Source organism: Nestor notabilis, unplaced genomic scaffold (assembly GCF_000696875.1).
Source record: "Nestor notabilis isolate BGI_N333 unplaced genomic scaffold, ASM69687v1 scaffold8657, whole genome shotgun sequence".
In the NCBI taxonomy this organism is placed as follows: domain Eukaryota; kingdom Metazoa; phylum Chordata; class Aves; order Psittaciformes; family Psittacidae; genus Nestor; species Nestor notabilis.
In genome coordinates this window covers 73426-100416 of record NW_009936162.1, presented here as the reverse complement: position 1 = coordinate 100416, position 26991 = coordinate 73426, and the positions used below count along the sequence as shown (strand labels likewise).

At 41.1% G+C, this 26991-nt stretch overlaps 1 protein-coding gene across 1 annotated transcript in view; it reads left to right on the top strand.

Annotated features, from left to right (window-relative positions):
- Positions 1-246: 246 nt before the first annotated feature.
- CRHR2 (corticotropin releasing hormone receptor 2) overlaps positions 247-26991 on the top strand; it is a 66294-nt gene continuing 39549 nt past the window's right edge. Inside the window, exons 1-4 of the mRNA XM_010018201.1 lie at positions 247-278; positions 2323-2464; positions 9234-9340; positions 24509-24626. Coding sequence (XP_010016503.1) covers positions 247-278; positions 2323-2464; positions 9234-9340; positions 24509-24626 — 399 coding nt within the window. The remainder of the gene's footprint in view (positions 279-2322; positions 2465-9233; positions 9341-24508; positions 24627-26991) is intronic.

The following is a 26991-nucleotide window of genomic DNA, read 5'->3' as shown; positions in this document are numbered from 1 at the left end:
ATAAGGTAAAATATGTGGTTTGTGATAGTTCACAGCTCTGCCATGGTCCTGACAGGTCATTTTCCAGAAGTCATGGATGCATATTCTGCTTCCGTTTCTGTACTAAATAGAAATAGCGATGAAAAGAGCAGAGGAAAAAGTTAGTGTGGATAGGGGGAGCACTCCTAAAATTTACTTTCTTTCTCAACTACGAGAAATCTTTGAAGAGAGCTTTGGTGTCAGAAGGGCCTTGTTTCCCTAGTTTTGATGCTCCCCCTGCACCCAGTGTCAAGCTATTTGTACTTTCTGTCGATTTCTCATCTAGAGAGAAATCAGAAAAAGAAGAGTGATTTTCCTTTTGCATGGATAAATAAGTGCTTGATTCAAATGCACCTCTCCCTCTCAGTTGCTGATGTAGTCCCAGCTGTACATTTTAAGTGTTGACTGTGTTTCTAGTCTCCACACCCCAGCTGGAAAGATATGGGGAGGGAAAGGAAGAGTCAGAATGAATAAAATAAGAGTTTCATGTGATCACTATCCTGGAAGTGGTATTCAGCTTATGACTAAGCACCAAAGTTTCCCACTCTGTCTGGAGAGTCAGACATATGCTACAGAGATGCAAAATCAACAACCATTTGACATAGACATCTTCATCACTGGCCAAAAGCAGGGGCCAAATACAAGGGCTTTTAGGGATGGAGCTCAGACCCAACCACCTAAATCCCACTCAGACCTGGTCTCAGAGAAAGAGAGTGAAAGATGCCCTGACATACATTTAGTTTGAGATACTGAATAATAATAAACACAACAGTGAGGGAAGAAGTCTAGACACCTGCTTACCCTTCATGGCAAAATTGCATGAGAAAAATAGCATGGAAAATGGCAGTTTATACCTGATTTTCCAGTAAGAAAGAGACGGAAATGTGTGAATTTGTAAACTGGTGACAGAAATGGAAACTGAAGTCTTTAGCACCTGGCATGAGTTCCTGAAGTTGATATAAATGTTACCAGTCATTTTATTTTATTTTTTTGGCCTTGTCACTCCAAAAAGAAACAGTGAAAAAGTGCAAGTAGACAATAGCAATATGAAATTTGGCAATCTGTATGGATATGGTGTAATCTGGAGCATCTAGGTGAACTGTTACTTGTTACTTTCCATGTGGACTTTCCTTCATGTGTCCTAAGGCAAATCACCTTTTCAAAACTATTTTTACCTTTTTCAAAGGCTGTTGTCAGCAGCACTTTTAGAAACATTCAATATGATGCTTTTATTTGACATCCTATTTTCCTCATGTTTGATGCTGAACTAGCACTGAATGACCATCACAAAGGCCCAAGAAAAAGTTGGGTAAAGGGCAGCAAGAACATCATGAAGAGTTCATTAGGAAGTTGCCTGTATGTGTCCTTTGGGGATCCTTCTAAATTTCCTGTTTTATTTTAATTCTCTTGTTTCTAAGACACAGTTCAAAATAAGCATGGAAATAACCCTGTTGCTTGGGATTAGATGTACTTTTGATGAGTGCAGGAAGGTAGTTTGTACAGCAGTGCTGCGTAGTTTTCTCTCTGAGTTCCTTGGGATAAAGAGGAGTGCTTGTCAAAAACTGAATTCCCCTCCTCACCCCCAGTATTTCTACATGCCATTCCCAGAGTTCCTCGGGGTGACATTGCAATTGGACGTGCTTCAGTAAAGCAATTTGTAAAGTAACTTATATTCTGGGAGAACTGGCACATCGGAAGAACATCAGAAGAGGTTTCTTTTTCACAGACAGTGGGTGAACACATCCTAACCTAGGTGTACCAGTTCCTGAAATCTTTTCAGAGAAGTTCTTGTGTGGCTTTCCCAGCCTGCCTGCCCTGGGGTTGGGCAGTGTGGCCATTTTGTTCCTTCAGGTTCTTTACAGAAGTTTTACTCATAATGTCGTTGCATAGGAAGACCCTAGAAAATCAGTATCTCCAGGAGAGTTTCTTCTAGTTACAGTTTATAAATTCGAGGGGAGTAGAGCAGTAAGTTTACCATACATATACCATTCTTCTCGATGGAGCCCTAAAGACCTAAGCCTTTCTGCTCATTTTTAATGCAAAATATAACTGCTTTTTAAAATACTATAACATTAAGCTTCTGCTTGCAAAATTCTTCTCATACCTTTGCTGCCTTCTGAACCCATACGCTGTAAGAAAACATTATCAGTAAGTATCTTTACTTGTTGTCTCTAGATGTGTTTACATCCTTTATTTCTCCTTTCCTCAGCAGGCTATTCTAATCCTCACAGAGGTGGGATAAATTGATTTGCCTTGTGAATAATCTGTTCTGTTAACATTTTCTTAAATCCATGAAATTGCTAGGCTGTTTAAAGATCAGCACAGAGTGTTCATCTCTCTTTTATTTTGGTCTGTGTCAGGAAATGCCTACAGAGAATGCCTGGGCAATGGGACATGGGCTTCCAAGATAAACTACTCTCAGTGCGAGCCTATTCTGGATGACAAGGTCTGTATTTTTCTCTTCATTCTTATTAATGACAGTTCACAGCATACATGAATGCAAAGCTAAGCTTAAGGTTAACCTACTAATTTGGGATTTCTGAGACTCGTTCCATTTCTATCTGTGCAAAAAGTCCTCCCTGTGAATTCAGGCAAAACACTTATCCTCTTTCCATATCCCCTGCTCACATGGTTTTTAAAAAATGGTGCTTTATTACACTTTATCCCTGATGATGTATGTTTATGCAGATACCTCCTATCTTTGTTCAGGGCCTACAGCTGCTACAGTAAATGTTAGTAATAATAACAATAAGACCAAAAGCTTCTTTGGCACTGAAAAATAAGCTTTCACCAGCTGATTCCACCCTGTTCCAGTTCTGAGGCCTCATCAACAACTGGCGTCTCCAGATCTCAATGCCATTTTTCCTTCAGCAAATAAGTGGTGGTAGGCCACCAAACAGAAAGATACATAAAAAACAGTCTTGGGTCCCAGCTGTCTTTTAAAAGATTGAGCCAGTCTTGCATTATACAGAAGTTTACAGAATGAAATTAGCATATAGGGTTAAGCTCCTTCAGAAAGGCTGCAAGAAATTATGCAAAGTCCCTTTCTTGTCAAATGTCTTAGCTTTCCTTGGAGGCATCATGAACATTAGTCCTCACACAGTTTAAACCTTCAAGCCTTTCATGCCATGTTCTCTTCCTCCTGTTTTGAGTGCTACGGTGAGACATAAGCACACATGGGCTTTGTGCTGTCTCCCTGCCGGGAGTGACTTTCCCCTCTCAGAACGAGGGTAGAGCCCGGCAGCTCAGGCCTGTTTATGTTGTGGGGTTCACTCCACTCATTCTGTCATTAGACTTGTGCCATGCCAGTTGCAAATGGAGAGGAGGAAGACAAGGTCTTACCTGCTGAGGGCTGCTTGCAGAGCTAATCCAGATTTAGTACTCGGGAACTATCTGGACTAGTGCTATACCCAAAGCAGTCATGATGCGCTTTGGCTGTGGCCCAGTATCCATGCTGCAAGATCCATGTTGTTGCTGAATGTGGGCTTTGACAAGTGAGTCGAAAAAACAGATAACTACACACCAGCTGCTGAGGAGGGCCTACTCATGCCCACTGGCTAGGTAATTTGGTGGTAGGCCACCTCCCACCCTCTATTATTAGAGGCTTCTAGAAAGTAAGAAAAAATGTACCAGTACATGACTGCCATCCAGAGGGACTGATACGTGTTCAAGGTGGTATGGCATAGTGGAGAGCCTCCCATAGCAATTTAAGCTGATCTAAGTTGGGACCACCCCAGTGCAGCCCCTCCTTACTTTTCTTCCTCACTTAGAATGAAAAACTAACTTTCTGATGGGTCATTTTTCATATGTATCAGTTCCCTGAACCATCTTACTGCATTATTGCATCCGTGCTGGGGCAGCACAGGCAAGGGGAGAGAAAATGTGGTTGCAGTTGAGCAGGACAGCAGATCGTGGTATCAGACCATCTCTGACTGAAATGGATTTGCATTTCTGAAACCACCCTCTTAAAAACGAGCAAGATGGGGTGTGCATAACAGCTAGTACTGATTTAGAGAGTGGGGAACAGAGATGGGCGAAAATCTTTCATGTACTTTAACTGGTACTGGAGGCCTGAGCCTGATGGCAGCAGCCTGCTGTACCAGCTCAGGAAACTGCTACTGCATTTTAATTACAGTCCTTATGTGTTTGTCTGCATGACTCGAACAGTTGCTATCTCTGCACAAGCAAATACAGACAAGTTTTATCTGAAGAGGCTGGAGAAGTATTGTGACTAGAAGACAGGATTAGTTCCTTTACTCTGTTTTTGCTTTTAAAAACTTTGCAGCTATGGTGATAGTTAAAACTCTTTAAATAGCATGTTCCTTAAGCAGATGAAAGTACAGATGTTCCCCCACCCTTGTTTACAAAAGCTTAAAATCTAATTTCTTAGATCTTTAAAGATTTGCAACAAGCTTGCAAATATTAATATTTGTGAATATTTTTTAAATCTCTACATAATGCTCAGTGTTACGGATGAATACTTGGCTTGCTTTGTGATCTCAAAAAAAAAAAAGAAAAAACCTCATAGATTTTCCTAATCTTCCATTTTGATTAAAGGTGAGATGCAAGCACGCATGTGGGCCCATTGTTATTTGTTGACTGTTCCTAGCAGATGCTAAGCATCAGCCAGGAGTTATGCTCTGTGTTTCATGCTTATTTTTAACACAGAAAACAACACTACTTTCAGTTTTTTAGCACTCTCAGCCAGAGTGCTAAAGAATTACATGGTTTGACTTCAAATGCAGTGATTGATACCTGGGACAGGAACAGGACTTCTCAAGATCAACCCCATATCCAGGGCTACATGCTTTATCACAGAACGTTGATGATGTAGCAAGGGAATTTTCAGTTTTCAGTGGTGGGTCAATCTTGGGAGACATAAGGTCCTGTAACATGTATTCACTGGGTTACATTAATACATCATTGCTGTGGTCAAGACCTGTAGCAGTAGCTTATAAAGCTGTGCTCTGGGACTGCTTTGGTCCTAGGTTCCCACTTTGGCTGGGAATGTAGTTACGCAGTGTAGTTTAAAATGCCCCAGTGTGTCTCCATGCATCTGGCAGGTGTGACACAGGCCTTCTGGAATACGTGTGTCCTTCAGCAGCCGCAGCAATTGGAGGTCAGTCACCAGGACCAACTAAGGAGCACAGTCTCCTGAGTGCACCCCAAAGGGTGCCTGTGTGTGTGCGTAACTATTTCTAGCCTTTGCTTCAGATATTGATTCAGATATTGGGTAGATACCCAAATGTAGGTGTCCTAATGCCAGACTGAATCCCATCCTCTGAACAACCACTTGGCTCCTTCTCCAGGTACTGGAATCACTTACAGAAATCATTTTGATCCAGTTGGCTGTTTGATGGCATAATGTATGGCAAATGGAAAGCTTCTACTCAGCCTACAAGCTACTGTGTCAAAGGAACCTCTACTGCATCTGGCACAAATCTCTGTTCTTTTTAGAAGGAGACATCTCAGGCAGTAACAAATATATCTTAGCCTCCAAAAAGAGCTATAAATTAGGTTCTTTGTTCTTGTCTATGTGGTCTGTGGCATCTGGATATGAATTTGGTTCTCCTAATGTTCTGAGGTGGCTTCAAGCTGTGTAGCTGAGTTAGCACCATGCTGGGCTTAAGTTAATGTATCCTGCTTTAAGAGCACAGTCACATTAGCCACAGATACCCAGCTTCCAGCTGGCTCAGAGCAGGAAAGCAGTGACCTCAGAGGAATCCTAGGTGACAAAGATAGATAGTTCCCAGTTGCTTCTGAAAGCCTTTGGAGAGAGATATGGTGCCTTTAAACTCTACTAGTGATGAGATCATTCTGACAACAGGAAGAAATCTAAAGTGACTGATCTGGAAATGGAGTGCAGAGCCTCACAGGAAGGCATGACCTGTAAACACAGGCAGGACCTGTCAGGAAGTTCTGTTAGAAGGAGGAAGATCCTTGGCATCTGAAGAGCTAAGAGTGCTGTCATTATGTGGTTATTAGCTCAAATCACTAGCTGATTAGGTTTGGACAGGTGAACAGTCATGTCCTAGCCAAAGCAAAGGGAAAAAGGCCTCTAGACAGGACGACTGAAATCTGGCTGCAGGGAGCCCAGCATGCCTTAGGTTTTCAAAGCTGGTGCAGGTAAAGATATAAAGCTGTGCTTCCTCAGTTTATCTGGTAGCAGTTGGCTGGAAGATAACTCTGTGCTGTCTGGTATAACATGATTGTCATGCATAAGGTATGGCCTGGAACAGGACTCCAGTGGTGTGTCCTCCCGTGGCCCAAGAGTAAGGTTACCGTGTCCAGACCTCCTTTTCTATCTGCTTTCTAATGTAATGACCCTCCTCCTAAGCCTGAACAGGATTTAAACTTGCATTTTAGTGAAGTGATACATCTTCCTAAAAGCAAAGGAATATTGTGTAACAGTAGAAGGTTGTTGCCATTTCAAATGTATTGGTCTTCAAGAGGGTGAGACAAAGAGTTACGCAAGTATTTTATATGAACTGAACTTTGGCCACTACATGACTGATTCTAGGCATGTTTTTCAGCCCTGAAGGTGTTGTCTCCAGTTCTATCAGAGATGCAGATTGCACGTAGGCTGGTGGAAAGTGATCTTGCCACTCTGACAGCTTAGTTTTTCATAGGCATTGAGGCAGTTCTTGTTTCTATGAGATTTGAATTTGCCTTCAGGAAACCTTGTTAGTGTCAGCAACAGAAAAAATGAAAGTTGTGTCTGTTTTTCCATCAGCATCAGTACATCAAAGAGGAGCTTAATTATATTATTTTCCCAGTCATTTTCTTGTGTTGTGAGCCATACCTTCTTAAAGTTTGAGTGAAGCTGAAATAGTGGTTAGGAGCCAAAGGAGCGAACTGAAGGGTCAGATTCAAAGAACAAGATCCTTAGCCTAGGAGGAACATTGTCACCCTCCAGAAGATTTCTAGCACTATGCGAGCAGTTCTGGATGACACTCTTAGTCATATGGTTCAGTTTTAGTAGTCCTGTGAGAAGCAGGGAATTTGACTCAATGATCCTTATATAGGTCCCTTCCAACTTAAGATATTCTATGATTCTATGACCTGAATGGGCAAGTAAATAAGCAAAGCAGGTTGCCAGAGCTAGCTGAACATTACAGCATTGTGTTTCAGGTAGGCATATCAGGTCAAGCATATTTTCTTCCCCTTTAGATGTTCCTGTGATATAAGGATTAACAGAACTGGGTGTGGAATTCAGATCTTGTAGGTTTGGTTGTTGTTTTGCTTAGGTTTTGGGTTTGGCTTTTTTTTTTCCTTCAGAAAATAGGCCTGTGCAGGGGAAGTTTATTTTAGGAGGTTTTATAATAGACTTAAAAATACATTACGTGGTTGAGTTCTGTCCAGAAACAGCACATTACCACATGTGCTGAAGATATACACAGGTTTCATCACAAAAATGATTCCAAGAGCGCTTGCTTGCTCTCTGGCAAAGTGCTAGAAGATGCTATCTTCACAGAACAAAGGAACAAATTAACTACAGCTGCTGGTGGTAGTTTCATCCAAATATTCATTCACTGACAAATTCCATTGACTGGAATAAAAAGTTAAGGGAAATTGTTGGGGCAGAAAAAAAAAAAAAGAAACCAAGGAAGTTCAATCAAAATTAGAAAACTAATGCAACTTCCTTTATTTCATTTTTATATTTTTATCACAAATTTCTGTGGTTAGTTTTCAAAGGTCTCATTCTTCTGAAGTAGGACAACATCCCAAACTGGGGAAAGATCTGCTTAACCTGAAAAGAAACAAATGCTAAAACTAATAAAGAAAAAAAAAATATCCTTTTTTCAGGGAGATTTATTCTTCAAGCAGCAAACCTCTGTCAATTTTTGACCACCTTCAGTACCTATATGAATAGTGTTCTTCTACTTCTTCCTATCCATCAGGCAAAGAGAGGAGATGCTTCTCTTTTCTCTGAAGCCAGCAGCAGCCCACCAATAAAGAATGTTCCAGTTACTTCAAGGTCAAATTTTGGTCACATCACTAAATGCACTGATTTAGGTGGGAGCATTTTTGTACTTAATTTTTTGTTTACAGGATCAAGAACCTACCAATAATTTCCAGAGCATCCTAGGAAATAGATACTAATACATTAAGTTTCACCACATAATTGGGTCACTCCTAAAACCAACAGGATCTCTGATTCATTGGGCTCTCTCAAAACTGAAAGGACACCACAAGATGATTCCAGCTCTTTCAGTCTGCATTGGTTGTGCCCTCAATTTGAAAGATAAGAATCATAGTTTGCGAAGAACGTACTTCAGGGTATGGAAAGGGCTTATTATTTATTCTTACTGACAACTGTTTCATTTTTGAATGAAAACCAAACCATTTGAGTAGTAAAGTAGCATAACTTGGCTCATTAAGACCATGCAGAGGAGGGCCACAGGGATGATAAGGGGGCTGGATCACTTCCCGTATGAAGACAGGCTGAGAAATTTGGGGCTGTTCAGCCTGGAGAAGAGAAGACTGCATGGAGACCTCATAGCAGCCTTCCAGTATCTGAAGGGGGCCTACAAGGATGCTGGGGAGGGACTCTTTATTAGGGGCTGTAGAGATAGGGCAAGGGGTAATGGTTTCAAACTTAAACAGATGGAATTTAGATTAGGTATAAGGAAGAAGTTCTTGACTGTGAGGGTGGTGAGGCACTGGAATGGGTTGCCCACGGAAGCTGTGAATGCTCCAACCCTGGCGGTGTTCGAGGCCAGGCTGGACAGAGCCTTGGGCAACATGGTTTAGTGTGAGGTGTCCTTGCCTGTGTCAGGGGTGTTGGAACTAGATGATCTTAAGGTCCTTTCCAACTTTTAACTATTCTATGATTCTGTGTTTTATAACTTTTGAAAGTGAGAAGATGTGTCTTTGGTGTCTTTGTCACCTTAAAACGACAAAGTTTTAAAATAACGTAATAATGAAAACAAGAATTCCTAAGGAAATCAGAGAAAAAAAAGGGGTGGACAACACCCCTTTTTAGCTGAAATTTGGAAGAAAATGTGGACAAATCCCAAACTGAAATGAAACCAAGCCTGTACTTCTGTGCCTGGGCAGCATGTTTGGCTTATACATAGGCATCAGCCCTGGGGCTATTATATCATTTTAAAGTCAGGAAAAGTAATTACTGTTTCCTAAACTGATTAACTGTTCCTTAATGTCAGTGCTTAGAGAGTCATGCTGATTTAATCATGTTATCTCTTTACCTCCAGAGGAAGTATGCGCTCCATTACAAGATTGCTCTCATCATAAACTACCTGGGGCACTGTATATCAGTAGGGGCCCTTATAGTTGCCTTTATGCTTTTCTTGTGCTTGAGGTGAGTAACCTGTTTGCATGCTTCTAACTTGGTTGGGTGTGTGACACTTACTGGGTTACTCAAGCCCTCTAATAATAACACTGTCCAGGTCATGTATGATCTTGAAAAATGGTCATGGCTTTTATACAGATAAGCATTTACATGGATTCATTGACTGATGCATTGGATGAGCTGTAATGGTGGCTTCTATGCACAGGACCTAAAGTCTATTTGTATTCAGGAAGAGAACTTTATGTGATTTATTGATGCAGCAAAGAATTCAGTGAGTACACAGGGCTTCATTAAGGGCAACTAGGATTTGCGTGTGTCAAGTTGCAAGTTTGGGGGGCAAGTTTCAATTTTTTATAAGGCAATCTGTGATAACATAAATCATTTTGCATTCCCTGACAGATGATGCCCAGATCTAGACCAAAGGAAATGGAATGAAATCTTTCCATTTTGCTTTGGGTTCAATTTTTTTTTTTTTTCCCCATTAAAGAACTTGGAAGTTTTCTTAAATAGCAAGAGAAACATCTTTGGAGGAGCTTTATCCCCACCAGTGCTCATGAAATGATGAATGCAAATCAGTGAAACTGCACAAGAACTACTTTCCTTCTCTGGTTCAGTGGTACAGAAGGGAGTTTGTTAGGTCAAATGGATATGTCTGTGAAAGAAAATCTGTGGAGAAGAATTAGGGCTACAGGGAGAAGAGAAAGGATAGGAAGAAAGGAAGCTTAGTGGAAAGTAATACGTAGATGTGCATCAGTCATCATATGTATTGTATGTACACAGCGCAAGTCATGGGAATATATTTTAATAGGAGTGGCCTGGTTGGATATTTCTGTGTTATTTGTTGAATTGCCTGATTGGTATTTCTGTACTATTTGTGCTGTCTTGTCTCTGAGCTTAGAACCAACTGCACTAAGTGCTATGCAGGGATAATCCTTGAGAAAAATCTTATATATAGTAGCTTATATAGTAGCAGAGAAGAAACAGTTGGAATACCCACCACCACCCCCGCCACCAGATTACAACATGATGGTTGGCGGTGGCCTAAATGAGAGAATTAAAGCTTTCCTAGAGTGAAGCATCCCTATGAAGTCTATTGCTAAGTCTTCTTCTTGAGCATTCTGAACAAGAGGGTCTTTCTTATTAACAAACAGGAGTCTTCTTTCACGCAGAATAATCTATGCTAATGGGAATGTAAAAAAGCTTAAAATAGTCAGCGGGAACATTTATGGTGTATCAGTTTAACCTTCCATTTCAGCCTTTTTACTGTGTGTATAATGCTAATTCCCATAGTGCTTGGAGACCTGAATTAATTTACACTGAATAAAAAAATGCAATTATTCATTGTAACTATATTCCCTGCTATGTGCCTGAATCTTTTATAAATGTTTGAATAAATAACACAAAAGCAATTAGATAATGTAATATAAATGTATCCACATTCTAATGCAGAAGTAATTGTTCTGATATTTCAACTTTGATTTTAAGATTTAAATTTTGTAGTAGTTTTCAGCATTCATGATGACTGCAGAAAAACTTCCCTATACATGCTGTGAATCAAGGTAGTCCAGTCTTTCAAATTCCCCCTCTATCATGCAAAAAATACCTAGTGTTCAGCCAGCATTAATCAGCATGAATTAATCTACATTAATCTACAGTGTCTGTAGAGTTACATCTGTTTTCAAAAGTTCTAAAGATGGTCCAATTAAGGCAGTCCAGATTCATGTTGCATTACAGATTTCCACTACATAAATTCTAGGTTATGCACATCTTCATCACACTTACCTCTTCAAAGTGTCCCAAGAACAATGCAGTTTTGATAATTAAGTCCTATTACCTGGGGCTTTTTTAACTGTTTGTTTGGATGGAAGAAAGCATCTATTAATTCAGTGAAATGAGAATTTAGATAATTTCTGCCTTAAAAAAATCAATAGAAGACCCTGAAGGCTAAACCTGATAGTCGCACATCTTGTCCCAGAGTTGAAATCTACCAGTTTCTGTGATTCAGATCTATCAGAATCTGTGATTAAATGATTCAATTCCTTATCCTTGCCACGCTCCATCCATCTACCTCACTCCATGAGTGCCTCCTGAAGGTGAAGGCGGTGGAGACCTCTGGGAACGCTCAAGTTCTCCGTGTTTTTATGGTTCTCACTCATCATCTGCTTGATTTTCCTTTGCTGTGTCAGTGCAGATGGAGTCCCAAAGGCAGTCCTGTCTTAAAGAAGAGGCTGGAACATGCCTGCTGTATTGGAACATAATTGCTAGGAAGGCTGTGGGATCTCTCACACTGGAGTGAGAGTTTAAATACCTGGTTGGCATGGCAAAGAGTGTTGCTTTGGTGACCAGATAGTGAAATGGGTGTTCTGCTTTTGCAGATGAGCTTCCCCATTGCTGTTGCTGCCCCAGTCCAGGTAGCTGCTCTGTTGGTGGGAAGCTTAGATGTCAGCTGTGCTGAAGTGGGAAGGGGAAAGTACTGTATCTAGTCCCTATTCTTTCAAATCTATCCTATCTCATCTTCTTCCCTGTTCTTGTCTTCCTCAGTTCGTTATGCAGCCCTCTGTCCTCCATTCACAACCCACCGCCCACACCACTAGAAATGTTCTTACTGTCTTAAACTCTAAGGAACCATACCACAAAATATACTTTGAGGGTCAGAAATCTCAGATGTAGCAGCAAGTAATGAAATTATCTGCCATCTGTGTTTGTGTTGCCAGGAGAAGTGAGGGTTGCTCAGCCAGGGACTTTCTTTTATTGTGAAGACCTATTCCAGCCCTGTTTTCTTCAGTGTCACATATGAACCAGTCCTTCTTTCTTGGCTGTGCAATGAAAAATAAGCCAGTAAACATTTCACTTAGCACCTGAATAATAAAAAGTGAAGCTAGACTTATGGGAGAGGGCTTGATTTTTGTTGGCATGCTGACTGAATGGCAGTGAGTCATTGAGATAGCTCCTAAAGATCTAAGTCAAGGACAGTTCCCCAAGGTTGAAATGTAGGTGCTCTTAGATGTGAAAGATCTATGCGGTCTTTACAATGCAAAACAAAACAAGGCCACAAAAAGAAATATGTTGAGAAGGAAAAATGAGAATTTGTGTGTAAACCAAATGTGCTGTAGAGCTGTGTTGATCTCCAACACAAGATCTGGAGAGACTTGCTCAGGGCACTTCACATGGCATTGTTAAATGTATCTGCATTACTGTGAATCTCATAATCTATATGTTCTCATTAGTAAAGGTTTGAGACATCGCTCAGGTCCACAGAGGTAGTTCCCGCTGGCATGGCTCTCAGTGTCCCACATAATCACATTCTCACAGTAGTAAAGCGGAAATTTTTCAGAAGAGGAATCCTGCTATCAGTAATACCAATCAAGCTGAAGGAGGGGAAAAGAAAAAAAAAAAAGGATTAAAACCCAGCTTTTGTTCTTTTGAATCATATTTTTCCATTACTGTTGCTGATAATGCAGAAATCCAAATTGCTTTGTCCTGTGTTTTCCTTTGTTAGTGTGCAGTTATACCAGCCTCTGAGGTGGAATAAAAGTCCTTTGTAAAACTCCTGACTTGTGATTAAACAATGTGCTGGCAATAGCCAGCAGTGACCTGAATGGATTCAATGAGAAGATGTTTTATTGGGGCAGTAGTGACTAAAGAAGTAGTATGGGAAGACAGATATTTGTTCTGAGAAATATTTAAGTTCTTTTTGCTGAGTTTCGAATCCAAAAAACGATGGTGCTGAAAGGAAGATAGGCTGAAGATTAGAAATAACTTGTCCTTCTGCATAGGTTGCTACATAAAGGCAGCTCATAAGTAACAAACCCACAAACACTGCATAGCATCTTTTGTCATTTGTATAGTGGTAACAAAAAGAAATTCAGGTTTCAAAGGAAATTTTACTTTCCTGTTCCACCTAAATTCACCTCTTTCTTCCCCTCCCCTCACTCTCCCCCCATAATTCTGAGGAAGTGTCCACTTTCTTTATTGTGATTTAGCCGAATTTCCTAAATATCACACATTTTTTCTTCCAAAAGACTGAAACATTTTTTTCTTGAAACAACATAGTCGCTTTAAAATGTATCCCCCACCTATCCCTAATCCCCCAACCATCTCCAAGGGTTTAGGAGAGGAAGATCTACTTTCCTTTTCCCTCCCTGGTTCCAAACTCCTTTGAACTCCCTTTTGATCTTCAGTCTGGCATGCAGTTCATGAGACTGCTGCTGCAGGCCTCTGTTAGTAAGAATGGAAGAGTTTGGTTAAATGAGTTTTAGAATCCTTTCAGGAGAAATGTAGAGCATGCCTACAGAACAGGTTTCATAGAGCAAAGTGATCTGTTGCCTGTCAGAGCCTAGATACTGAGGATGTGTCAATTGGGTAGGTGATCTGCACAATTGCCACAGGTTTGCACTTAAAAGTCATGTGGTATGTGGTGTGATTAGAGCAGAGCAGAGTCCAGGTCTAAGGCACAGTCCATCCATATGTGACTTTCTGTCGTGGAGCAAGAGGAAAAAGAATAAGTCCAGGCCAGGGCATCAACTAAATTCATCAGTTCATGTCAGTGCTCCCCTTTTCATCTTGTGGCTTTCCACCTACTCTGTTCTATCTGCCAGTTAGAATAGCAGAGCGTTAAGTAATGATTCAGCCACATGGCATTTTTTAAACTTCATCGTAAAAAACTGTAATTGCAGTGCATATTTTTTGTTGATGCAATGGCTCCAGGTTTAGACATAGCACTCTGTTCCACCCTGTAATAGTCCATAGTAAAGTTCTCAAGGCAAGGCAGGAATGGAAACAGCGGAGCTCTGTCAAGAAGCACATACGCAATGAGATGGTTGTCTTTGAATATAAAACATCTGAAGTGCCTGAAAGCATGTGAAGTGTCTCATCTCACCAACTCTGATAAACAACAGAAACACATTTCCTATTGATTAACCTTAGGCCAATGTCTTTGCTTCCCACTGCCTTTACTCACCACCCTCTCATCTCATATCTGTATGACTTGTTGTTTAGACTCAGTGCAAAACTCGCACAGAAGAACAGAGCCTTCATGAAGTCCTGAATGACATCAGTAATAAGTGTGCCCAGAGAGCTATATTCTTAAAATGTGGGAGGTCTCGTAAGCTTCATATGAAATAGTGCTGTTGTAGCTTAGCAATATGAAGGCTGAAAAGGAGTATTAGTGCTACCTATAAATACATCGCTGTTGGATAAATATTAGAAACTGAAGAGCTACTTACAGTCAAGGATGATGTCGGTGCAGGAAGAACTGGGTATAAGTGCTCTACATACAGAGTTGTGAGTGGATGTTAGTGGATGATTTCCAACCCACAAAGCAGAGGCATCCAGGAGCAATATAACGGAGGAAAAATTTAACCTGAATTTAATCTAGAGTTTCAGGAATTTATGAAGGGCTTTGACTCTATTATTTTCTTGACCTGAATTTTGGAGGATCAGGAGGCCATTTCCTAACCTGTGCTTGAATGTATTTCTTTTGTTGCCAAGATTTTAGCCATGAGGCAGTTTTTTTGGAGATGGGCACTCACTTGTTTAAATTTGGGTAATAGAACTGTCCTGTGCAAGATTAGATCTATTTTGACTGTTTAGCTAAAACTTGTCTGTGCTAATTTCTCCTGTTGATAATGATGGAATGTTTACGGGAACAGTTGAGCAAGCCTTGCAAGTTTTCCAAGATTTCAGAGGAAGGAAGAAAGCGAAGTTTGGTCTTTACAGTTTAGGTATGAATCTTGCATAGGAGTGCAATTTACTTGAAAACAGAACATGTCCTGAGTCATCTCTGGGAAGGAGAATCAGAGAAGATGTTTTCAAGCCTAGGTGTTTAGAGTTGCCCATGACAAATACAATATATATAGTGTTTCCTGAATTTGTGGTCAAATATGCAAAAAAAATGAAACATTTCACACCATGTTTTTGTGGAAATGAGGCCAAGAAGAGTGTGAACAGCAACATCAGTGCCCCAGACTTTCCTCCTTGGTTTATCTACACAGTATCTGCAAAGACAGATAATCTAATAAACATTGCTAGTTGTACAATTGCATTAAAAAAAAAAAAAAACAACAACAAACCAGCCAACCATAACCCCTGAATTCCCTAGTTGGTAATTTAAATTAATTTTCTTTCAGATATAAAAAAAAAACCATAATTCCTCAAGGGGATTATGAATGAGAACATGCTGTGCACTCTTACCTTTCCCAAACAGTAGCTGTAACCCAGCTCAGCCAAGAGCAACTCTCAGTCTCTGGCTTCTGAAGTCCTAACTGCAATTTGTACAATCCAGTTGCAGTGGTCGCTTCATAGAAAACATTCAGCCTTCCACAGTCCAGACTGATAACTACAATCTTTGTCTACAGAGCAATATTTTAGATAAACCCCAGAGGGCTGTAGCCATGTACCATGCCCCTGCTATTCTGAAGTTAGTTGGTTATGGGGTACTAAAACCTGAGTTTTGAGGTAGCTTCTGCTAAAAAACTACTTCACAGCCCTGTGTTCTGTCTGGTTCAGAAATGACTTAACAGCTGACCTCTATTTAGCAAAGCAAATTAGAGCAGATTCCTAAATCTTTATTCAACCAGCTAAACCACGATCAAACCATTTGGTACTAAATAATCTGCATCTGACTTTGCCATCCGTGTGAAAAGAACAGCGGAATTTTTTCCAATGGAAGAGCTGACTGCACCATCAAGGTTGGAGCCATGTTCTCAGGCTGGAGTACCTAGTGACTAGGTTTCAATTAGTCCATATTAAACCACCTAGTTCTCAGGGGAAATATTTCTCTGTGTACATTGACCAGGAATGAAGCACAGGATGATGTCGTGCCCTATAGTTATTCACACTGTTCATGGGTGGTTTGCAGAGGGCCGTTTTCGACCCCTGCTCACTGTGCTACACATCCAGGCAGTGCTGGGCACAAACGCAGAGAGTGAGCACACTCAGTCTGGTCCTGCCCTGGGGCTGTCCTGCTGGTAGTCCTGTGCTGTGCTGGCTGCATCCTTCCAATCCTAGAAACATCAGTGCTTTAAGCCTTTGTATCTAAAGCAGGCAGAATGCCCTGTGTCCTGGATTAAAGATTGGCTTGAAGGCAGGAGAAGGAAGCTTTGGAAAAGGCACAGATGGTTCCACAATGGATTTATTTTTAGGGTCCGTGCATATCCTAACACTAATGGAAGCTGCTGCTCCTCCTCTTCACCTGAGTATTTCACCCATCCTTGTAATAAAGCTGTTATTCTTTTACCAGCTTTCATTCTTCCCCTGACACTGCCCCTTCTATTTCCTGTGAGAATATTTATATTCCCTCAGGCAACTGCCACCAAGAGGCTCATTTTCCCTACCAACCTCTCCCGCTGCTTTTCCCATCTGTAAGCATTAGGAATACCAAAATATATGCACTGGTTGAATATGAGCATGGAGGGGAAACCATGAGGACCTCAGGGGAGGCCTTCATGTAGATGAAAGCAAATAGGCTATGACAGGCACAAAGCCTGGGAAACAACGCACTGTTAGGTATTCTTCCCATTCTGTGCCATTTATGGCTTGAACATGGACTTTGCCTGCCCTAGAAAAGACATTTTTAAGTAGTATTGTCCATGATTCTCCTTCCTGCTTTCTCAACAGTCATGGAATGGGAAGGACTCCAGCAAAGTGTGCTCAGATTTCTCCTGCCAGCTGTTTTCAGACAGATTTTGGGACAGCAGTCTTAACTGAACATCACTATTAACAGAATACTACATGAATGAATAGAAGATTTCCAAGCTTCTTTATTAAAGTTACGTTGTGCAATGATTTCCATGCAAATGGTTCAGCTAGCTTTCAACCATGCTGGCACATTATTGGGATTGCTAATGTTAATTGTTTGTGTCATGCTTTGAATCAGAAAATGGTAGCTCTATATATCCCAGAAGAAAAATAACACTGTATGGATAGAGCAAGGGGGGGGTGGGGGGGTGGGGGAGTGGAACAGAAAAACCTTAAGTTTTGCCAATGCTATTTTAGGAACCCTTATAAATCTTCATTACTGACTCAGTGAGGCCACTTGTACAGAAATAATTGGTAAGATTTTCTTGCCTTTTGAGGTCTCAGCATTTCCAAAGTCAAAAGAATGGATTGTCTAATTCTCTGCTTTCTGCATCCAACTGTACAATTAAGGTCATTTGATGGAAATAATTAGCAGGGTGTCCTTTCACTACCAGCAGTCAGAAGCTCTTTCTACCCTCCTCTGACACAGACTAGAGTCACCTGCTGGAGAGTTCTGTTGGTTGTTTTTTTTTTCCATTTGCTGCTACTGTTCCTAATGTGGAAGCTCGGTTATGACACCCTGCACACGAAGCAGTTCAGGATGTCAGTGGTGTGATATCGAGTCAGAGAATGGCATTTGGGTTTATAACATGGTCTGTTCTCAAATCAAATAAAGAGGTCATTATGTGTAATTTCCCACCGTACACCTGGCTTTTGATTTAATAATTAGGAAAGCCAAAGAGAAGTATGTTTGCTTTCAACTTAATTACTTGTTTGTGTATAACTTGCTGCAGACAGCTGAAGCTAATGCTTTTGTGGGGCACTCTGTGTGTGCCGTGAGTGCTCCCAGATCATCTTATCTGGTTTTGTCCAACACAGAGACATACTCTGGGACTCTCGACTCACTGGAACACACACATTTTCCTGTACCATTGTTCCCACATACCTGTAAATATAAAACAAGGTACTTCATAACATAGTCTGTGACAATATGCTGTCACTTGCTACACTTTTCTATCCAAAGCTTCTCATCATTACATTTGAAGCAAGTCACTGTACTAATAATTGTGTCTTTGCTTCTGCATGGATCTCCATCCCGTGCCTCCACTGTGATAGCAGACTGAAGGACCTTTCTAGCACACCATCACTCAAACACTGACATGCTGCCTCCAGGCTTATCTCTGGTGAGCCTTGTTCTATCCCTTTCCCCTTGAATTCTAGTTTAAAGCTCTTTCAATTAGGTTTGTGCTCATTGTGCGCAGTGAACTCCTGTGCAAAGACCCTTTTCCCCTTTTGAGACCCTGTCTGTTGCCGGAAGGCCTGATGTCATGTAAACCCATGACAAAACCCACAAAATTCTACTGGTGACACTAGGCTGGGAGCCAGGTTATTGCTGTTTGTTCCCTCACCATTCATGCAACTGAAGGGATCAGGAAGAACACTACTTGTGCTCCTGCTCCCTTAACCAGTTGTCAGGGACATGAGGACACCTCTGCCCAAACCATGCAGAGTGGCACTGCATCAGGGCTCTTGTGCAGCAGTCCCTCAGTGGAAACTCTTGCCCTGTTAGAAGCAGAGGTCTGGAGATCACTCAATCGCAGGCAAAGCACTGGTTCTTAAGAAATCATGAGGAGCCAATAAACCCTTTCACTTATAGAACCAAGATGCTCCCAGTGGAAGTATCTTTTCTGCCTGCAAGTCAGAAACTGTAAGTCCTTCTTTTCTCACCTTTTCAAGGAAATGATTTTCCTTCTGCCCATTCCTTCACTCAGTGTAACATGCACAGCTCACATATGCCTGTCTGCCACTACTTGCTGTATTTCGGAGGGATATTTGAGGCCCAAAACCTGCTGTCAGGCACATCCAGAAGTGAAATCACTGCACGAACTGTGCTACTTCAGGATACACTACCAACCACACTTCCCAGCTTGCTCCCACAGCCCATGGGACTAGCAGTTTCCTGCTGTCCAGTTCCAGGCTCTTTCTGTCCATTCTCCGTGCAATTCCCGAGGGATAGGAAGGAATGTAGTTGTGAGGAAATGCGTCCTCATCCAGCCCTTGGGAAGGGACAGAGAAGCAGAGAAGAGGAACCAGGATAGACAAATGACCCCAGGGAACATAAACCACAAAAGGAGTTCAGTGACTCCTGTGAGGACTTGGATCCACCAACAGGGTGATTTAATGTGATTATACGTGGTCTATGAATCAGGAATATTTTAAAACCTCTGGCTGCAAGAAGCAAAGAGGTAAGAGCAAGGAACAACTAAAAGTCTACATCCCCTGTTGCCAATACTGTTTTCCAAACTGGTCTTTACCGACTAGCACTGGGGACTGCGTCACAGCCTACATGGCTCATTGGTCTGACGGAATATGAGAGTTCTTACTTCTTCGTCTTGTGGTCTCAGTCTTTAAGTTTGTTCTGGCTGAACTGCTGCAACTTCTTTTCTTGTTCCTTCCATCGTTGAACCCATGCACCAGGGAAGAGTTAGTAGAAGAGTCCAGCCAGGGCCTTGACCAACACTTTTGTCTGAAAAAGATCAGGGCAGGAAGCAAATACAGGAAAAAGCTCTTTAATGGAAGCCCAGAGCTACGTTCCATGGCGTCTTGTGATGTGCAAGCCTTCAGGCTCTCTGGGATGATGACTTGTGCTGCTTTTCTTGGAAGCTGGGCTACACTTACACCATTTAATCCACATCAAGGCTTGTAAAACAAGTGAAAATGGCCTGAACAGTGTTACCTGACATAAGATGAATATGATACCTTCTATCATCTGATCTTTTAGTCTAGGGGACTTCATATGGCTCTGTAACTCAGTGTCTTCCTAGCGATGCTGTAATTGTGTCTGAAGTAGCAGTTCAGCACCTGGTCCCCTCATCTCCCATTTTTGCCCTCTCTGACATGACTCTTTGCCCTCTTGAAAAGGTAGCTCCCTGCTGACTGCTCTCTCATTTTCCTGATGTTGTCACCACCACACTGTCCAAATTGTGCTATCTCCTTACCAAAGTAAGAATAACACATTTCTTAGCTTCTGAGTTGTGAGGGAATACATTCATGCCAATCAATGTGACTCTAGGAAAGCTCAACTCACTAACATATAATACAGCTCAATGTGTTTCAAATTCTACCTCCTGCCAGTTGCAATGTGATGCGAATTCCTTTTCAGTGCTGCCTCTGAAGGCAGTTATTGCTGTTTCTAGAGCACAGATTTGCTTGTTTTTTCACTACACAGAGTGAAGCCAATAATTCATAAAGGAGAAAGGAACTGTGGAGCTCATTACCATAGAATACTGTTATGAGTTTTCAAAAAGGGACAGGTCATTTTCACAAATAATAGGAGTACTGAAATTTAAATTAAGGCTTATCAATTTAAGCTAGCTTCCGTATGCCTGGAGATGAGTGAATATGACAAGATTGGCTTTGTCCTTTCACCAAACATTAGCTATGCTGCAGGTCTTCTGTTACTCACTAGCTTTGTCACTCACTTTGGGACATGTCCTTCATTCACTGTCCACCTCAGACTCCAGGCTGGTTACACAGATAGACTTTAAGCACAGGGTAAGTTCCTGAACCCAGCAGAACAGTCTTATGTAAATAGTACCTGAAATGATAGGACCCTCATCTCACTCAGTACCCCTCTAGATGCTTTGCCCTTGCTTAATTACAGTAATAACATTCACCAGTAATGCCTGTAGATGAGAACAGCTTTCTCAGGTGTCTGGGAAGAGAGCTTTCCCTTGTTACATCGATTGACTTAGCTGCAGTCCTCCACTGCTGTGCCCTGCAGCCTTCACACTATATTAATCCTGCTGTTCCTCCCTCTCCGCTATGAACTGACACAGTTATTTCTCAAGCTTTTACTGCCCTTGGCTATGAATTGCATTACTGCCACAGTGATTTCTGTGCTAGTAGTCCTTAGGAGACAGACACAAACAGAAACCATGTGCTTTGGGCTCTCTACAAACAAAAGCAAGCTTAGAGTCTCCAGCTGGGACTCTTACTAAAAGAAAAGGAAAAGGAAAACAAAGAAAAAAAACCAACAAACCCCTCAACCCCCAAAAGTAAAAACTATTCTGTGCCTGGGGTCACATCACTGCCTGAGCCATTGAGAAACTCTGTGGCACTTTCAGACTGTTTCTCAGCCTGACTATACCGGTGTTTCCATTAAAACCATAACTGCTATTAACACCAGCAGAGTAGCAGCCCAGTCATCACAAAAGCAAATCCTGCCCCTCACCTGTTTGTGCTGCTTTGCAAAGGCAGCAATGTGTTGGGTAATGCAGCTAGGGAGAGACTGCAGCCAGGAAAGCAAATGCTTGCTCTACAACTCTGTTAACCCCAAAGACGAGAAGCTTTTTAGCAGGTGAAAAGGGTCTACTTACCCTCCATGCCATACACAGAGTGTCTCAGAAAGAGAATGAGGCCATAGTAGAAGGTTGCTGGTAGTCAAAGAATGGCTTTTACTAAAAGTAGTGGAGCACGGGAGCCACCTGTCCCTGTTTCATGTTCAAAGCATTATTTGACAAGGCTTCAGGCTTCATTTTAGTAAATTCCAGCTGCTCTTCACATTTATACTTTAGTTAATTTTATACCAGAAACACATCTTCCATCAGCAAGGAGAATTTTTATCATAATTATCTGTGTAGCCTGGGAGTTCTTAACGCAGAACTGACCCTCTTGCTCTGGGTCCTGAACAGACATCACTAAAAGTTTGCCTCTGTCCCAAGCTTCTTGCAGTCCAGACAAAGCCAATGGCTAGATGCAGATTGATGGGCAAAGAAGACAAAACAGTATGAATGAAGAAGTAATATGAAGGGCAAAGATCATGTAGCCAGTAGACACTGAGTTTGTCTTTATATTCCAAGCACAGGATGACTAGGATCTTACTGGGAGGAAAAGCTCTTTTTATGAACTGAACCAAAACCATGTTTGTTTGATCCTGTTTGCCTCTGTGGCCAGTTCAGTGTTCTGCTGTAAACCTTGTGGGAAGGTTTCCTCCAGCCAGATTTAGTGATGTTCCAGCATATGGGATGATTAAACTACATCTAAATGGAGGCAGGCAGCAAGGATTTTTTTCCCCACTCTTTTATCTTCTCACTGTCAAGAAATACATTCAGGTGGCAAATGTGCTGGATCTGTTTTGTTGTTAGAGCTCTCAGAAGCAATTAATTTCATGTCAGTAACTAGACTTTGACCTGAATTTCCTCAGTTTCTGGTCCCCTATCTCCCTTTCCCAATAGAAGCAGTGTTTCAAACTCCTTCCTTAATCTGCTAATCCTTAACCTAAAAGTAGTGAATAAAACATGTCGATGAAGAGCAGCCGCAGGACATTTATGGGTAGGAGATCAACAGAGAACAGACCTTAATAGCATGTTTCAAAGTCTGTCTAGAGCCAGCTGGGTTTTCAGCAGAAAAGGCTATAGGTGTTGGTTGCCTTGTTTCTTTGAAAGACTAACAGTGAGCCTTTGGCTTTTGTGAGAGGTGAAATTTTGAAAGTGAGATGTCTCTCTGACATGTTTCCTGGTCACAAAGGTCACATCGAGAGCAACACTTGTTTTAAGTCTTTGTGGCTTAAATAAAAGGGAATGGATCTGAGCAGCTGGAGATTTGTTTTCCAAATTGATTCCAGTCATGAGTCACTGTGGTTCTGAAAAAACCAAATGCCAGTTTCATACCTGGAGCTGGGGTTGTTAAACTCAGAGGCTGTTTTAACATTGACTTAGTATGGTTATACCCCTGAGCATCTTTCTCCAAGTTGCAGTATCTCTTATGTGGGAGGTCTTCTACTTGTTTGAGGTTTTTTTTCTGAATTGCTGTGAAGTGTTTCGAGAGAATTGTGAGGCTGAAGGACATAACAGAATTACTTCTAGCCCTGAGACTGACTAATCACATCCTAGGAAGAGGGCAATAAGAGTTTTATCAGTAAAATAGTGTTTACTATTAAGAAGGCTGGTTTGATTGTCATGCAAAAGACCTGAGGCAACAGCAAAGTCAGTTACTGGGTTGTACCTTCTCTTTCTGCTGTCACTGGGACAAGCTACCATCAGTTACAGCTGAGCAGGTTTGAGAACACCATTTTCTATGTTTGCCCCGTGTTATTTGACAGCTTAATTTGCAAGGAGAGAGACTGATATGGCAAGTGCAGAATGCTAACCTGATGATCCTGGAAAACGCACTGGCTGTTTGAACCCCTTTGGAAGTGATTCTAATAGCTGGAATGTTTTAGCTGAGAGAAGATCATTCAGTTAAAGACTCTAACTGCAAAACTGCATCTTGGCACTTGCCTTCTTGTACCATTTCACAAAGAATGAGAAGACAAATGATTTTGTTTTAAATGACTGGTTCTGTAATGAGTAACTTTCTGTCTGGCTTCACTGATACTTCGGTTGCTGGTATCAGCCCCATCCACTGGCTGCCTCCGGGAGTTTTTTGCAGCAGGAAGCACTATGAGAGGTGTCCCATCTTTTAATTTAAAGCAGCGTGTCCCAACTTACTGTAACTTATATTTTATTGCATTCATATTTTACATTGCATCTGAATGGGGGCTGAGAAAGGACTAAAAACAGACATGGATATTTTCTGATGAAGGAGAATATGCAGCTCTACCTTATTTAAGAAAGCTTGGTACAGCCAGCTAAGCCCTGGACTGAAAACCAGTCAGTCCATGCTTTCCTATTGCATTAACGGGTCTGAAAACTTTGAAGTTCATACAGCCAAACCTATTCAAGAGACTGTCCAAATGTAAATTATTCCATTTTGGCACTCCAGTACAGATATTTTTCTCCAAATCTCCTTTGTTAACAATGCAACAGACTCCACTCCAGTCTGGTTGTTTAGGGACTTATCAGTTCTAGTTGTTCTAGGGGTGGAGCAGAGAGAAGCAAAAATGATAACCAAGAATGAAATGACCATTTGAATATTTGAGTCTTTCCAGTAGATCCTGTTTCACTTGATTGAATTGATTATTGTCAATGGGAGCTCCTCATGTTATCAAGAAAAATTGTTGTACGTGGCTTTTTTGCAAAAGTTATGCTGTGGTTTCTGGAAGAAAGGTATATAGCAAGGAGAAGCAGCACAGATTTGGGCATTCTTCTGTTGCTGTTTTATATTTATGTCGTTTATTTGTGTTGTGACTACACTGCAAAATCCAAGTTCTGGCTTTGGCACTGGCTATGCAATTTATCCTGAGAACCAGAGAATGGCACCAGACCCAGATATGCTTGCTGGTAAAGTTGTAACTGCAGAAAACCTCAAACACCGTTATTGATGACCCACTGGACAAATGAACCTTCTGTCTCATAGCATAAGAGAAGTTGTGGAGGGGGATAAACCATGAGAAATTTTGCAAGTGAACAGAATTAGCTTGTTAATTTTATATAGTCATTAATGTGTACGTGTATATATTCACTATATGTGTTGATTTAAATGTATTTCCCTGTTTAGGAGTATCAGATGCCTGCGGAATATTATCCACTGGAACTTGATCACCACATTCATCCTGAGGAATGTGATGTGGTTTCTGCTTCAAATGATAGATCACAACATACATGAAAGCAATGAAGTAAGTGCTTGGAGGTAGCATGTCTGCCATGTAGTTTGGGAACTGGCAGGGATGCTGAATGTGTTAAACTGATAGAAATATTACAAAGGACACCTATCAATATGCTCAGACTGCCTTTCATGTAATATTAAAAAAAAAAAGAAGAAAATTAGGCTTAGATTTACTGAATTTTCATTTGTTTCCTCATTACTGAATATCAAAGGTTGGTTGGTTGGTTGGTTGGTTTTTAAACAAAAATCCCTCCCCAAAGTGGTATCTCTTACCTTTATTGACAATAGATAGTTTCCAAATTTATGTACTATAAGACACAGTATTGTCCAAGACACTAAATTTGGTGTTTCTTGAACATTTTTTTCAGAGCATCTTGCAGTGATGTGCACCTGTGTAGGGGGAAGCATTAATGCCAGAGGGCAATGTCTCCATGATCAGAAATAATTGATCTGGCTCTGAGTCAGCTACTTTGTCTAATGACAGTGGGCACCCTACTGCTTAGAGTCAGTGGGACTGCCAAGAAAATAAGAAATAGAGCCTGAAACAATCCAGTTTTTGCTTGTTTATATCTTTGAAGGTTTGGTGGGTTTTTTTACAAAATTCCATTTTTATGCTAATCCCTTCTTCGCTTTTGTGCTGGTCATGAGGATGAAGTTCTGTGATGTGGCTTGCATCCAGCAGGAACTCCCTGTCGCTGAAAGGGATGGCTCGTTCCTCCAGAGATCCAAATGCTTCACTCCAGCTCCTGCAGCTTCTTTTGCATTAGCTCTGTTCCTTTAATTCATCTCTTTGGGGCTGAATCCTTAGAGACTGAACTCACTAAACTGATGGAGAACTAACCTAGCTGCCAAAAAAGCAAGGAGGACTTTTCTGCTTGCATAGCTATATAAGTCAGCAGTCTGATGCGTGATAGAGAGTCAGAGACAGTTCAAGGGACCAGACAGATCCACTCAATAAAACTGAGAAGGCTGAAGGGGGCAAGAAGCGGCGTGTCTATTTTGTATGGCATTGAGCATTCTAGAGAAATTGAGTGTGTCACCATGCTCCCATTTCTCTTACTCTCCGTGTTATTTCTTGCTCAGTCAAGTAACTCCCAATTGCAAATGCTTGTCTAAGTAAGGACATTGAATCAGTCCCTGTGCAAGTACTGTAATACCTTTCGCTGTTTAGTCTCCCAGTAGCCCCAGTAATACAAGGATTTTGGTGTGGATTAAAAGCATCCACTCCAAAAGAAAAAGCATTTTTTCTTTATTTTCTTAGGGAATAAACCTACATTTTCTTGGCAAGTAGTCTCTTTTGATAGTCCCTTGGCAGGGTTTTTTTACTGTTCTATTTCCCTTGTAATGTTCTTATAGTGCAGTATTCTCCTTTTAGGGCTACCTCCTGATAATAACCTTCATAATCAAGAAGAAAGTGCACTACAAACATACATGCACACTCATACGCACACCCCCCCCCGCTTCATGCTCTCTGTCTTTGGAAAGCAGGTGGATTAAACTGCCTAGAGATTGTGAGCTGGATCCGTAGATGATATCGGTCATGGCTCCAGTCATGTAGGAACTGGTCCTGCAGAAATTGAAAACCACCCCAGGAGCCTGGATATTCATTCATTTTAATGTCAGCTGGGCGCTTGTCATCCGTGGTTAATTTTTCAATTTTGACATCTGAACTTTAATCCCACACTTCAGGAAAACAAATAGAAAAGTCATTAGTACCCAGATAAAGAAGTCTATGCATAACTCTGTATTATTATTCAATCAGACGCTCCTTTGAGAAGATGTAGCTTCTATTAATTCATTGTTCGCTTTGTCTGTGTTTCTGACATTTTCAGACCACAGAAGATGGTGGTATACGAGCTTTATTGTTGACAGTGTTATGCAGTGTGATTAACTCTCATGACAGTACTGCAAATCTTAATACAATTTTTTACAGTTATTTAGGAAAAAAACCCACAGTTACAGTCAGGCACTCAAATGCCGTGATCACAAAGTGCCAAAAAAATGTAAACCTGCAAATATAAGGACAGATCTTCACATGCCTCAGTTTTCATTAACACATCTTTTCTCTGCAGAACACTGCAGTCATTTTGGGAAGGTGCTTTATAAAAGCTTTGTGATAAATTTGTTATGTTCTTGTTGTGGTTTAAGCCAGAATCAAAATAACACCACCAAAATCTGTGGGAGAAACATCATTTATGCTAGCTAATGATGTGATCTCTTGTGTGCTGATCAGTGGAGATTAAATAATATAGTTACAGAAGCATCAAGGACTCAACGTGGAAACATTTTGCATGAAGTTACAGTGCTTATGATAATAAATCAAGAAGCGGAATTGCTAAAGATATCTGGAGCAATGCTGGATACATGTGGGGATC